General features: G+C 39.4%; 1 protein-coding gene across 1 annotated transcript in view; it reads right to left on the bottom strand.

Moving 5' to 3' along the window:
• The window catches only part of SHQ1 (SHQ1, H/ACA ribonucleoprotein assembly factor), an 88,974-nt gene that overhangs the window by 54,184 nt on the left and 19,457 nt on the right, over nt 1-15,333 (bottom strand). The window contains exons 6-8 of the mRNA XM_082847575.1: nt 13,865-13,992; nt 3,601-3,755; nt 1,283-1,336 (exon numbers count right to left, since the gene is read on the bottom strand). Coding sequence (XP_082703701.1) covers nt 1,283-1,336; nt 3,601-3,755; nt 13,865-13,992 — 337 coding nt within the window. The remainder of the gene's footprint in view (nt 1-1,282; nt 1,337-3,600; nt 3,756-13,864; nt 13,993-15,333) is intronic.

Raw genomic sequence — 15,333 nt, 5'->3', positions numbered from 1 at the left:
ATATGTAGAACTCAAGGGAAGTCTGGAGAACAGCACTTCTCCATCTTAAACATGCATATGAACTCCTGGAGATCTTGCTAAAGATTCTAACTCAGAGGGTCTGGAATGGGATCCTGACTCTCCATCAAGCTCCCAGCAGAGGACACTGGTCAAGCTGTTGGTTCATGGACATTCACGAATAGCAAGATTCTTTGCTAAAGTTAAGTGCTTCAGTTCCTGTTTACATGTTATCTATTATTTGAATAAAGTGATGCCATGAAACAACTTTGATTTTCCAACTTAAAATGTACACTGTCTAGGATTCAAACTGGAAAAAAAACAGAAACAAAACTAGTTGCCTTAATAGATGATGCAATGATCAACTGTTTAAATAAACACTGTTTTAAAGCTTCTGCTTTGATGGACAACAGTGTGTTCAAAACTAGTAAATTTATTTTATTTTTTAAAATATTTATTTAGGCTGCACCGGGTCTTAGTTGCAGCATGCAGACTCTTAGCTGTGGTACGCGGACTTCGTAGTTGCAGCATACGAACTCTTAGTTGTGGCATGCATGCAGGATCTAGTTCCCCGACCAGGGATTGAACCCGGGCCCCCTGCATTGGGAGCGTGGAGTCTTACCCACTGGACCACCAGGGAAGTCCCAAAACTAGTAAATTTAAAGATAACATTCTTTGCTATATTTGATGAGCTCTACACAACTATTTTCTACAAAACAGATATAAAAGCAATTATTACTCTATTATAAGAGTTATCAGATCTAAACATACTAACTGTAGGACCCAGGATAAGTTATTTAAGCTATATGATCTATGTTTCCTCATCTGTAAAATACCAATAATTCTATCTCACACACTTCAATAGAAAGGAATAGGTGAAGTAATATACACAAAAGCCTTATTAGCACAGCTTCTGGTGGTAAGTGACACTTAATAGTAGTATCACCTAGGTTTTCTGCCCATCTTTGAGCTCTGAGCCCCAATATATGCCGACTTACATACATGCCTCAAACTCAACCTAACATCTTCCTGCAACGGACAGTATACCCATTCCTTCTCCAAACTTCCAAGATACCCTACAGCTGGCCTTATTAGTGTACTATGATTAAAGTAAAAGTAACAAATAAAATCAGTTTTATTAAAAAGATGGAAAAAAACTTTGTACAATAAAGCTATCACTTTTAAAAAGTTAAGGAATTGCTTGAATTACCCCAAATGAGCTAATAACAACAAAAAAATAACTCTGAACAAACAAAATCTAAACAACTGCAACTGACAATCATACCTCAAACCAGCAGAGTGTTGGACTCAGTTTTCTGATATTCCACGCGGATTCAACCTTTATTTGTTTTGAAGAAAAGGATAGTGTCACGTTAGAGGTAAAGTCATTCAAAACTAAAGCAAATATATCCACTTATTCAACTAGTATATAAATAGTATTGACATATGTAAAACCTAAGAAGCATCTATGACTGCAGGAAAATAATGGCTTTACTGATGTCAAGGAGATCAAAGGCAAGTTTCGGTCTACTTTCCTTGGAAATTTATAAAGGAAAGCTGTTGCACTGGTAAGAGTACCAGAACACAAGAACACATAAGCAAGGACTTTGAAACTAAAGCAAAGCAATGCGTGCTCACTTTCTGTCCTTCTCAACTAGGTTACCTGCCTCCCAAATATGCTATAAATAATCTACCAAAAGACTCAAAGATAATGTTGAAGTGCTCTTTCTGGCACTCAGATAGCTGCTCAAGAATTTGGCCTTTCAGAGAATGCCTGTGAGAATAAGTGCATTCTAGAGAAGATTCTGAAGTTGCAAGACTTCATGATTTCAAATATGTGAATCCAAGAATCAAATCAAAAATGCGAAGTTATATCGAGCATAACTAAACACTCTCACTCATCTTCTCAAGCAATATGAAGCACTTTTTTGTCAACGAAAACATTTTCGCCGATTATGGTATTCTAAAAAGATGAGCGGAAACAAAACCCATTTTCAGTTATAGTATGCCCTTGTTATGCTCATTAATATTCATTTTGGAGACAAATCCAAATCTCAAAAGTCACCTTTGAAATTTTCAGAATCCCAGAAGCAAAACGTTTGGCCCATATCAAATCCTTATCCTAACACTATGCTCATGCTATGATGGTGAGTGAGAAAAGCAGGTTAAATAATAGTATATACATTATAACCCAATGTAAATACACATACACAACGAAAGAAGCCTAGGAGAGAAACATCACCTTGTAAGTGTGGCTACCTCCGATGGCTGAGATGACAGGAAATCTTAATTATTTTCTTCCTATGTGTATTTTTCTTTACAATGATATGAATTATTTGTGTTATTTAAAAAGAGGGAGGGGGAGGGGCATGATGGGGTAGGAGATCAACAGGTACAAACTACTATGTATAAAATAAATACAAAAACATAGTGTACAGCACAGGGAAATATGGCCAATATTTTATAACTTTAAATGGAATAAAATGTATAAAAATACTGAATCACTATGTTGTAAACCTGAAACACTGTAAATCAACTTTTACTCCAACTGAAAAAATTTTAAATAAAATAAATAAATGAAAAACAGGGAAGCATATGCACAGCTCAAAAATAATCCCTTGAGCAAAGACTACTATACACAGATGCAGGGACACATTAACTGGAAAGTTTTTTTGTTTTGTTTTGTTTTGTTTTCCAGCCTTGTTTTAAATATATGCCATCAGTGACATAGGTGAGAAAGAAGTGTAGCTCTTCATTTACAAAATCAAGTGTGGTTTAAGAAGAGATACAGTATAGTCTATATTTTTAAAAAAAGATCACTTAAGAAACAACATACTTTACAAAAGGATTTACTTTTACAATAGGATTTCACCGAATACCAAAAAGATACAATCCAGGTTTTTAAAATCTGATTTATATACAATTTTTCAGAAGTACACACACTATTTAAATTGAGGGCTTCCTTGGTGGCGCAGTAGTTGAGAGTCCGCCTGTCGATGCAGGGGACGCGGGTTTGTGCCCCGGTCCGGGAAGATCCCACATGCCGCGGAGCGGCTGGGCCCGTGAGCCATGGCCGCCGAGCCTGTGTGTCCGGAGCCTGTGCTCCGCGACGGGAGAGGCCACAATAGTGAGAGGCCCACGTACCGCAAAAAAAAAAAAAAAAAATTGAGGAACACCTGCAGATAAACGCTTCACATTCCTTTCTTTATAAAATACTATACCTTACGTCTGTTAACAGACAGGTCGGAGAAAGACTAGAAATGGTTATAGTAAAGTTTACCCCTTGCCAATGTCAAGTGTCATGTAGCAACAGCCCTCTCATTTGGTCAGTTCATCTCCTAAAAGAGATGAGAGCTCAGGATATCCTTTTTCTCTACCCTCAGCTTTACTTCCATACTCTGCTATTTGGCAGAGACTAAAGCCAAGAGAGAAGAAAAAAAAGACCAAATAAAAACATTATTGGTACCCATCACCAACACACCTGTGCACCTCCGCCCAGAGCGTCACTAAGTAACTAATCACGACTGGTCTCACTCATGACATTAATGCAGCTTACTCCATACAACAGTCTATGCCAACCTGCACAGACACACATGCCCTTACATTCTTCTCTCCTTCGGTGACACGAGTTTCATAGCAATATGCCAGAAGGATATCAATCAAACTGTAGTACACTTGACGACAGGCTCTCTTGTCCAGCAGGTAAGATTTATTGACAAATTTCCGCAGCTGATATTTCTCTTCTTCAGAAAAACACACTAGAATAAAATGCATTTAAAAATTAGTTCCATTACGTGCTGTAAAACCCCCATTGCAGAAGATTCGTCAAAATTATAACTCGGATTACAGAAGCTGAAATAAAAAGTTATTTAACTCTGGACATAGAAACAACTTTTTAACTAGACGTCACAGTTTTATTAAGAGCTATGTATTTGCTTAAATCCTAGTAGAGCTAAAAAAAACAGAAAAAAATGTCTAAACAATATCTATTCCTTATTTCCAGACCCCCTCCCAGCCCCTGATCTTTTCCCGCTACACTGTTCTGTACTCAAGGCAGCTAAATGACAGTTATTGACTTTAAGATAATTACATTTTGACAACGGAAAACATATAAAAGCTAAATGAAACACTCTGTAAATATTCATTATCTACTGTGAAAGTTCTATACAAAGAAACGGAAATATTCCCATGTATTAGTCAATTTTAAGGGCATCGTATTTTTTAAATATCAGTTACACAGAGAAACAAAGTTTTACATAAATATGCAAATGTGACCACACATATCAGACTTGTGGGAAGAGGAAGTTTCCTTTTCTCCTTTTGCTTGGCACCCTGTTTCCATCCTTAACAACTGCCTCCCCCATGTTAAAAATATCTAGTATATATCACTTCATATTTTTCTTTACAACCAGACACAAAAATGTGTATACAAGCGAGTTGATACTGTCCCCCCCACCCAGAGAATTATATATTTTTTTTTCCATCTAGCCTATCTCACTCAACAATACCTCTAGGAAATCCCCCCAAGTCACTTGGTACTTAGCTAATTTTGTAAAGGAGTAGAATACTCCATGGTGTAGCATGCTCTATCCAACCACTCCCCCTACTGATGGGCATTCACTCTGCTTCCAGCTTTATGTCACTGCTAATAATGCTGCAATAAATGTTATATCATATGTCACTGGATACTGGAGGCTTTAGATTTACTGGGTCAAAAAGTTTATCTGTTTTTAAGAGATACTTTATTTAAGGGCTACAACTCTCCTTTCTAATGGTCATGGATAGAAGTTCCCTTTCCTACACATATCTCTTGCCCACTCCCAGCAATAAATGCTTTTTTAAAAATCATTTCCAGGGGACTTCCCTGGTGGTCTGGTGGTTAAGAATCCGCCTTCCAATGCAGGGGACGCAGGTTCGATCCCTGGTCGGGGAACTAAGATCCCACATGTCACGTGGCAACTAAGCTCGTGGGCCACAACTACTGAGCTCACACGCCTCAACCAGAGAACCTGTGTGCTGCAAACTACCGAGCCCATGTGCTCTGGAGCCCGCGTGCCACAGCTAGAGAGAAGCCTATGTGCTGCAACAAAGAGACCACACGCCGCAACAAAAGATCCCACATGCCTCAATGAAGATCCTGCATGCCGCAACTAAGACCTGACACAGCCAAATAAATAAAAATCAAAAGAAATTTAAAAAATCAAAATCATTTCCAGTTTAATGGATGCGAAGTGATTGTGGTAAGAAAAATTATAAAATGACCCCCAATGAGTCACATCATTTGAGTGTGGGCAGGACCTGCAACTTGCTTCTATTTCAAAAAATATGCCAACGGTGTTATAATTATTATGATTATGTTCCATTATCAGCAGACTGGAGCCAGAGACTCGCCTGCTGATTTTAAAGGACTAAGATGCCATGTTGTGAGGGGGCCACGTGGCAGGGAGCTGTGGGTTCCTCTAAGATCTGAGAGTGACCCCGGCTGAAATCCAGCAAGAACATGGAGGGCCTCAGTTCTACAGCCGCAGGAATCAAATTCTGCCCACCATCATGTGAGCCTGGAAAAGGACCCTGAACTCCAGAAAGGATCATGGTTGCCAACACCTATTTTTAAAAAAAAGAAAAAGAAAAGATGGCCACAGTTGTTTATATCCTTCCTAGACCCTGAGCAGAGGACCCAGCTAAGCCATGCCTGACTCCTGACACGTGGAAACTGACTCAGATTAGAACTGTGTTTCTGTTTTGTGGTAACGTGTCATGCAGCAAGAGGAAACTAATACAGTGACATATCATTGTTACTTCAGTTAGTATATCTCTAACTGCTAAACTTTGAATATTATTTCACAGGTTTGTTGGCAATTTGGATTTGCTCTCTTGTAAATTACCCATGAGAATATGTCTTGCCCAGTTTTCTCTGGATGGCTTGTCAAATATTTAAGAACTCGGCTATTATGGACATCAACCCCAGTCATCTCTCCAAATCTACGGCATCTCTACTGACTTTGCTTAGGGGATCTTCTGCCATTGAATTATTTATGTTTGTGTGTAGTCCAGTATATCTATCTTTTCTTCTTCACCAGACTATGAATTTATAGCCTTTGATAAGGTTTCCCCAATCCCTGAAATTGTACATGGAGTCTCTCAGCTTTTCTTTAAGATTTACTTGTTTTCTCTTTTAAATTTAAGTCTTTAAAATGAAATTGAGTTATTTGTAGAGAGGTGGATGGACCTAGAGTCTGTCATACAGACTGAAGTAAGTCAGAAAGAGAAAAACAAATACTGTATGCTAACGCATATATATGGAATCTAAAAAAAAAAAAATGGTACTGATGAACCTAGTTGCAGGGCAGGAATAAAGATGTAGACATACAGAATGGACTTGAGGACAAAGGGTGGGAGGGGGAAGCTGGGCGAAGTGAGAGTAGCATCGACATATATACACTACCGAATGTAAAACAGAAAGCTAGTGGGAAGCAGCAGCATAGCCCAGGGAGATCAGCTCGGTGCTTTGGATGATCTAGAGGGGTGGGATAGGGAGGGTGGGAGGGAGGCTCAAGAGGGGGGGATACCGGGACATGAATATGCATAGGGCTGATTCACTTTGGTGTACAACAGAAACTAACAGAGTATTGTGAAGCAATTATACTCCAATAAAGATCTATTAAAAAATACGTCAATAAAATTTAAAAAATTTAAGTCTTTAATCCATCTGAAAGTTATTTTTTCAAGTTTTAAGATTTTCATTAATTCCAGATGAAGAGTTAATTGTGCCAGCACAGTCTGTTCACTAATCCATCTTTTCCACTGTATTGAACCACCGATTTTATCAAATAAATCTGCTGCTTTTCTTGCTAAAAACTACTTCCAAGCACTTTCAGGTTTTGTCACCTGCAAATATAATATTTTTCCCCATTCCCAATAAATTCCTGACAGAAGAGTGAGAAGCTATTTCTTTTTATGTATCAGTCACCTTACCAAATGTTGGCTACCCGAACCAAAAAACTAAGATATTTAATAAAAGCTAATGATTTAAAAAAACACCTTTATGTCTACATTGGGAAGGCAAGCAAGTCTAAGACTGTAGTTCCTTCCAAGTTGCCTTTAATGTCTACAATTTAGGTAAGCTATCATAAAATATATATCTTCTCAAGTTAAGAAAACATGAGCATTATCAGTTCCTCATTACTATACATAGAAAGTAAAATACGTCTTGTCTTAGAGCAAGATTTACAGAGAGAGTAACAGCTAATCACATAGATGTGCTGAGTTCCTAGTTAAAGTAAAGAGTAAAACACAGCCTACTAGTTCCTTAGAACAATTTTTAAAGAAACTTAAGCATCTAGATATATTGCTACCTCTAAATCAGAGCGTTATCGATCTCTTCCCTTGCAAAGTAATCCTTAATTTTCCTTCCATGTCCTATCAGACAACCACTTTCAAATTCACTTTAAAAGCGGTCCAACCCAGTCAAGAGGGGCATTCAGCTTCTAGTGCCAGTGCATATCAAAGTAATGCTAAAATAACTTTGAAGCCTTTTTCTCCAGGTTTTAGAACTGTCCATTATATGCAGGTCAGGACAGGCTAAACTGCTGTATCAAACAGACCCAAAATACGGTGGTTTCAGTAAGACAGAAGTTTTTCTCTCATGCTGCTAATCGGAGTGAACGATCCAGGATGGGTGGGCATCAGAGCCTCCACCATATGACTTCCATTTATGGTCCAAGATGCTGTTCCAGGTGCTAAAATTTTCCAACCAATGGGAAAGCAGAAGAGGAGGACAAACACCTCCTTTCTAAAGACTTGATCCAGAAAGTGCACACAGCACTGCCACTCACTTCCCATCATCGAAGACTTAGTCTCATGACCACACCCAGGGGCAAGGAAGGAAAGAAACTCGGTTGCTAGCCAAGTGGGCGTGAGCCCAGCTCTAACTCAAGAAGCCTCTTTTTAGAAGGGTTAATAAAAGACACGTGTCTCTGACACCTTCTCAGAGACCAAAAATTATTAAACTGCCTTTTTTAATATTCCCAGAGCACTCTCTTGATACCTAGTCAAGTCCCAGTCCCTTTCTGTCTCTGCTCAACAGAAGACTGCCCTTCTGTTCATCACAACTGGGCAAAAGCCAGAAGGAAAAGAATATGACTAATTACTCCCACATAATGGTCCCTTTTCACCTATCGTTTTCCAAACTCACTTCTGTACTCTCTTAGGAGCCTTAAGTTTAACATGGTTTCTTTTTGCTGTAAGGCTTCCTTCCAGCACTTTTTAGCAGCCTGTCCTCTGGGGGAAAAAAATCTTAAATACACTTACTTGATATTACGAGAAGCAATATTCCTTTACTCACTAAAATATATTTAGTGCCAAAAAAACAACAACAACAACAAGGTTTTGACATAAAATATGTATTTTTTCCAACCATGTTAAAAACCCTATGATTAAAAAGAAGTTTTAAATGTATTTGTACAAGCACTGCTTACATAAACAACAAATAACTATGCGAATGTATTTATTTAATTTGCTGGCCAGCAATATAAAGAAATGTGTATATTTTTAAACTTAATGCAGGCGAGTGTCAAATGAAGCATTCTTTAAAGACTGACATTCAAAAAAGAAATTCATGTGACAGATCAACTGGGTGTTGAGTGTTCCATTACGGGGCTCGTATGAAGATTTCTCAATTTAAAGAGAATCTCTCGGTTCACTTAAAGTGGTCTGATGTAAGGAACCTGTAAGGAGGAACATTTTTTCACTACATGAAGAACGTATTATCTCACAAAGTATTTGAAGACCCCTAGAAGGGCTGAGACAGTATTCCTTCCCTTAGGTACAGTTTTGGAGACGTTCATTAGTTTAGCTAATAGCAAAGTGCCAGGTGTCCGTGACCACAGTATCTCACTAGAGGGAAAGCCTTTAGATCCTAGTTGGTTAATAAAGACTTCTGCTTCCATGGAAGTCTGAATCCATAGGTAAGCGTGCCCAGAACCGCTGAACGACACATCAACTCATCCACATGTTTACTCCTTACTCTTTGGTCATCACACCTGTATGTGCTCAGTGATCTGTAAAGGATGACCTGGGAACTGCGTGTTCTGATGTTACATGACCCACAAGTTAAGTGCTTCCACATATCACGGGTCACTTCCCACAACCGTACACACAAGGAAGGCCGACTTGAATGTACTCTTCTGAATTCCTGAATGCTGGGTGCCCCTAACTTTCCTTCAAAACACCACCACTGGGACTTCCCTGGTGATTCAGTGGTTGAGAATCCGCCTGCCAACGTAGGGGACATGGGTTCGATCCCTGGTCTGGGAAGGTCCCACATGCCATGGAGCAACTAAGCCCACACGCCTAGAGCCTGGGCTCCACAACAAGAGAAACCACCGCAATAAGAAGCCCGCGCACCACAACGAAGAGTAGCCCCCGCTCGCCGCAGCTAGAGAAAGCCCGCGTGCAGCAACGAAGACTCAACGCAGCCAAAAAAAATAAATAAAATAAAAATATATACATGTAAAGTAAAATATTTAAATTTTTAAAAATGAAACACCACCACCTTTTTCTGAGTGGTTTTGAGTTCCATTTTGGCCTAAGTACTTCATTAATAATACACAGAAGTATTTAAATTCTGAAATTCAAAGAAACCAGAGATCATAAATAACAACAGCCTGGGAAATCACTAGAGAAACCAAAAGTCTGAGCTCCCCCAGGCCTTTTTTTTAGAGCTGTAAATAATATCACCCAAAGGGGATCTTGGGGAGGTTTGCACACAATCAGGTCTAACCAAGCAGCAACGCTAGAAATAAGTACAGACACGGTGCCAGCAATACCTGGATGATTTGCCACCACAAGTAACATTTGTCAAGCGTTCGTATGACTTAGCTACATGACAGAGCAACTTTGCTATATATTGACAGTTCACAACATTACGGTCAATTATACTTCTACACATAATCTACAGTCAAACAAAAGCCAGCTTAAAGCTCAGTTCATTTGGGGAAGAAACTGGCGCCCTAACACTGAAGCAAAGGGCCCAGGACCAACTCCCAACATGAAAAACCCCATCAAAACATTTGAGGACTACCCAGGGGCTCCCATCAAAGTGGAAAGTGACCTTGTCACTTCACTTCGAACATCACCTCGTTTTGTTACTTTTAAATCTTCTCCTCTGCCTAATTCCCCTCCCAAACATCCCTGTCTTCCATGGGTCAACAATTAAATCAACCATGATCTGGCTCCTCTCAGAGGAATGCAAATGCATCACATTGTCCACTTTCTGGAAACAGATCAAGGGAATCAGAAGAAAATGTGCTCATTCAAACCCTTGGCCCACATGGGCAGCTCCACAGTGCTGCAGCTTTCAGGGCTGATGCTGATAGCTCTGCAAACACTGGTGCCAAACAGGATGTCCCTGGTAGGAAGTTCATTGACTATAAATGTTATGTGGTGTCATAACAAGCAATCGTGTGCCAAGATTCCTGGGCTGAGATTAACCACTGAGAGACAACATGGGAAATGCGGGAAGTCCATCCTCGTGAAACCAGAGCTCAGTGCGAGTACAGCATTTAACACTTCCATTTACAAGCCTTTGGGGAGGAAGATCCGGATCATTACAAAACTGAAGATGGCAATGAAAGTCTCCATGTTGTAAGTCAGGGCGACGATGAAAATGACAAGAGCCATAACCTCGTCTTTGGCAAGGCAAAGGCGGGGGGCAAAGTTCACCACCTAAGGCTTATCTGCAAATCGAGACAATCCAGCTTAATAGTTTATGAGGAGGAATCAAAGGTGCACCCCTCACCTGCACCATTATATATGCCTGGCAACGTGCCACTGCAGGGACAGAGAGGAAGGCCTGGGAGGCAAAGAAGAAAAAAGAGGAAGAGGAGGGAGGGGAAAACTACAGCAGCATCACGCTGCTTGAGTGAGCTGAGAACTTTAAGGTTTATTTTTTGGTTTATTTCTTATTTCTCCTATTTGAGCCTGGCTCGACACACTTCAATTCACGCCTCCAATTCTAGGTGTCTCAAATATTTGAACAAGAAAAAGAAACTGAAAGAGGAATCATGTTAAAGAAGTTCCCCTTAAAGCTGTGTAAATGTATAAAAATTATGATTTCAAAAGGAAGCCAGGTAATTCCTGGCTCTCCTGCCACTGATTTCCTCTGTGATGACAATTTCCAACACTTACGGTATGCTAAGGATTTTAAGTACATTGTCTAGTTCAATCCTCATGACAAGTCTATGAGGTAGGTTCAGGATTTCCACAGCAACCCAGAGAAGTTGCAAAGTCACACAGCCAGCCTGTGGAGGAGCAAGGCATTAAACCCAGAAACCCACATTTACCTTCTATGCATAACCTGATACTTGGCACATTTACAAGAGGTACTTTCTGTACAACACAGAATTCAAGTTGTTCTACCTTTATCACATGCCCTTGCTGTTTTTAAAGGTGATTCTTAGAATGAACCACCGTAATAGCTAGCAGAATATGAGTGTGCCTGAAGCACCAGTCTGGATACATGCCACAGGTCAGATAAAGATAAAGGGTCAGGAAGGCCAATGGTTAAAGGCACCGACTGGCTTAACCTTCTGTTAAAATTACACATAGAGAACTAACTCAAAGCACGGCTGACACAGAAAACAGGACCTAGAACAAGCTGCAACTGATCAAAGCAGAGCAAGTTAAAATTCAAATCAAAGGTAATGCCGTCTCTCGATTTTTAGGGCAACTAGCGCACCCTTGTGGACAGAAAACTTAACTACACAACCACCAATTCCTCCCCAGACCACTTCAGTAAAATACTGAACCCAAACTGGGGAAAATGATTCACTAGAGAGCACTGATGATTTAAGTTTGAGCAAACTTTCTGAGCAGATCCACATGGCATATACAGTTAACTATCTAAATTGTGTTAGCAATCTTGTACCTGAAAATTCGCCTACATGATATGGGAGGTCTCTGAAAGATTCTTAAACTCAAATCAAATATAAAACCAAGGATTTGTTGAAAACAATGTAAACAAGAGTCATTATTTATAAAAGACTTTCCGTTGTGCAATATAGAGTCCATTCCAAAAACTTACAGTGGCAATTTTTCAACCTGGTAGAGATCACCTAAACTCTAATGAAACCTAACTACAAAAATATTTACTGCAATATTTATTTATTCTACAAATATTTATTGAGTACCTATTACATAACAGGTTCTTTCTAGGCTCTAGAAATAGAGCAAATACCAGGATATTGCATTGCTATGCGGAGGATCAAAATATCGTGCTGCAACAGCTACTTCAGAATGATGATCAAAAAAGACCACTGCAGAACCCTGTAAACAACCCGAATGCCCACCAGTGGTAAACAGACCACGTGGCCACTAATCATGACACAAATATACCACAGAACACTAGGCAGGCATTAAAAGCCTCAGGTAGGACTGTAAGTGCTGAAGAAAGAGGTACAACATACACTACAAACTGGAGAAAGCCGTGAGAAGAGAGTGTATATGAATCTATGTGTATACATTTCTTAAAGCAAATATTTAGATGTCAGGATATGCATTAAAAATACCCCAAATTGGGCTTCCCTGGTGGCGCAGTGGTTGAGCATCCGCCTGCCAATGCAGGGGATGCGGGTTCGTGACCCGGTCCGGGAGGATCCCACATGCCGCAGAGCGGCTGGGCCCGTGAGCCATGGCCGCTGAGCCTGCGCATCTGGAGCCTGTGCTCCGCAACGGGAGAGGCCACAACAGTGAGAGGCCCGCGTACCGCAAAAAAAAAAAACAAAAAAACCCAAATTGTTTGTAGTGATTACTTTCAAGAAGAGGAATTTGGAGTGGGGAAATTCTATATTCCATTTAACATATTTGTGTGTGCGTGTGTGTGTGTGTGTGTGTGTGTGTGTGTGTGTGTGTGTTCCTTTCATTTAAACACTAAATTTTGCGGGGGGGTAGTAAAATTGTTCATTCTCAAAGACTGCATAGAATAGACTTTTAAAATTTTAATACATATACTTTTTATTATATAATTTTCAAGTATACAGCGTTAAAATTCAGCATTTGTATATACTACAAAGTGATCTGTATATACAAATACTGATTTGTATATACAAATTCAGCATTTGTATATACTACCACACCACAAGTCTAGGTGTAGTATTTTTAATCAGTGTAACAGTGTAACTAAATCAGTGTAACAGAAAACACTGACCTACTAGAAACTGTTTTAATTCTAATTTACGGACTTAACACACCAACCTCCCACTCAGAGAAGGTGTTAATACAAGGCCCATCTAAGAAATGACTCTGCATAACATTTAGCTTAATATTAAATATGGCACAGCAGTCTCTTGTGGCTCATAAAACCCGCCAGCTCAGCCTTCGCTGGTAAAAACTGGCTCACCTGCTCTCTGTAAGGTACAGAAGGGAAGATAATTAGTTCTGCTTCCACATGAAACCACATGTGAAAAAACTAGGAAGAACTTAACAAATTCATTCAACAGACAAAGGGATTGAAAACTGGGTCTCTTCTCACCATTTCTAATACTCAAATGCCCTTGCCACAGAAGAATGGTCAGATCTCTCAAGCAGATTATTCAACAGCTACAAATATTCTGTTAGTGTCCCTAAATTTGATAAAAATATAAAAAATTTAAAAAAAATTTAAAAGACCCCAATGATTCAAAAGTAAAACATATTCCAAAAGAATTTTCCAAGACAAGTAAGTGTAATTATTGAGTGGCATTTCTCAGTCTGGGATAAAGACCCATTTCCAAAATTAACAAATCAAAATAACATCTTCACTCTATGAAGCAATTATAATTGTGTGCTTAGGAAAGGCAGTAAACAAATGACCTAATTTTGAGTTTCTTACCTAACGCAGCAAGATCTTCTTGTTCCTGACTCTTTCCCAAAGAAGCCATCATTTTTGAATACAGATCAATCCACCACGGATTATATTCCAAAACCTGTTTAACTGCCTCATCTTCAAAAAAGTCAGCTCTGGGGAAAAAAAAAATATGAAGGGGCTTGTTACACAGAGTTAGGCTGTTTTTCACTTTTAAAAATTTTTCCTTAACTCATCACATCTGCACTAGAAATACAGACTAAAAGTACATTTCAAGGAAAGATTGAGCACTGCTATTAGTTTCGTTGTGGTTACTAATAGTCATAAATAAAAAGTAAGCACTGGACTAAAGGGATATTTGACATCTGTGATCTCTTTAGACAGAAAGTACAGAGAAGACCAGTCCCCTTCTGAAGTCCCATGCCCTGTACCACAGCCATGTGGGATGAAGTGAATCTGAACACACAATGGACTGAAGCCTAGGGCTTGTGCGAGGTTTGCAAATATCACAGATTTTTGTAAGGTTATATAGTTAAAGGAAAGCATCTTTTAACTCCACCAACAAAAAATAAATAAACACATGAGAAGACTTAGGATACTACATATCCACAGATGTCACACACACACACACACCCCTTATTTTTTAGCACGTGCGCTCATGTTTCCTTCCATGATGCAATCTATTTTATTTAGCTATGCTAATCTTAATACTTCCTTAATTTAAAACTATTGCAAAAGATAAAAGCAACCTTTGTAGAGAACAGAAAATTAATTTTCCCACACTTTACTTTCTCAGTTTTAACTAGGAAAATAACTGCTACATTCAAAATATACTCTTGGAGGTCACTTATTCAGAAACTATATGGTCTTGCACTCAAAGTTGGAAACTGATATTCTTGGGAAAAGAATGACAAAAAGTATATAACTCATGGTGGAAAATTCATTTATATTTCAGGTAATTAGAACCTCAAGACACTGGCTGTTTTGGTAAACTGGATTTCCTAGCTCACAGTTTTGTGACCTTAAATATTTTTTCTTTCAACTGAGATACTGAAAAATATTTTTCATTTATTTATTTTTGGCTGCGTTGGGTCTTCATTGCTGCGCACAGGCTTTCTCTAGCTGTGGCGAGCATGGGCTACTCTGTTGCAGTGCGTGGGCTTCTCATTGCAGTGGTTTCTCTTGCTGTGGAGCACAGGCTTTAGGCACGCGGGCTTCACTAGTTGTGGCACACGGGCTCAGTAGTTGTGGCTCGTGAGCTCTAGAGCACAGGCTCAGCAGTTGTGGCGCACAGGCTTAGCTGCTCCGCAGCATGTGGGATCTTCCCGGACCAGGGCTCGAACCCATGTCCCCTGCATGGCAGGTGGATTCTTAACCACTGTGCCACCAGGGAAGTCCCTGAAATATTTTTAAAATTAAAAGGATCACAGATAACTCACTGAGTTCTTTGGATGTGCCAAGCACTGCACTAAGTACTCTTCATCATTTCCTTGAAT

The sequence above is a fragment of the Leucopleurus acutus genome, assembly GCF_964270905.1.
Source record: "Leucopleurus acutus genome assembly, chromosome: 10".
Classification (NCBI taxonomy): domain Eukaryota; kingdom Metazoa; phylum Chordata; class Mammalia; order Artiodactyla; family Delphinidae; genus Leucopleurus; species Leucopleurus acutus.
This window is presented reverse-complemented; position numbering and strand designations above follow the sequence as displayed.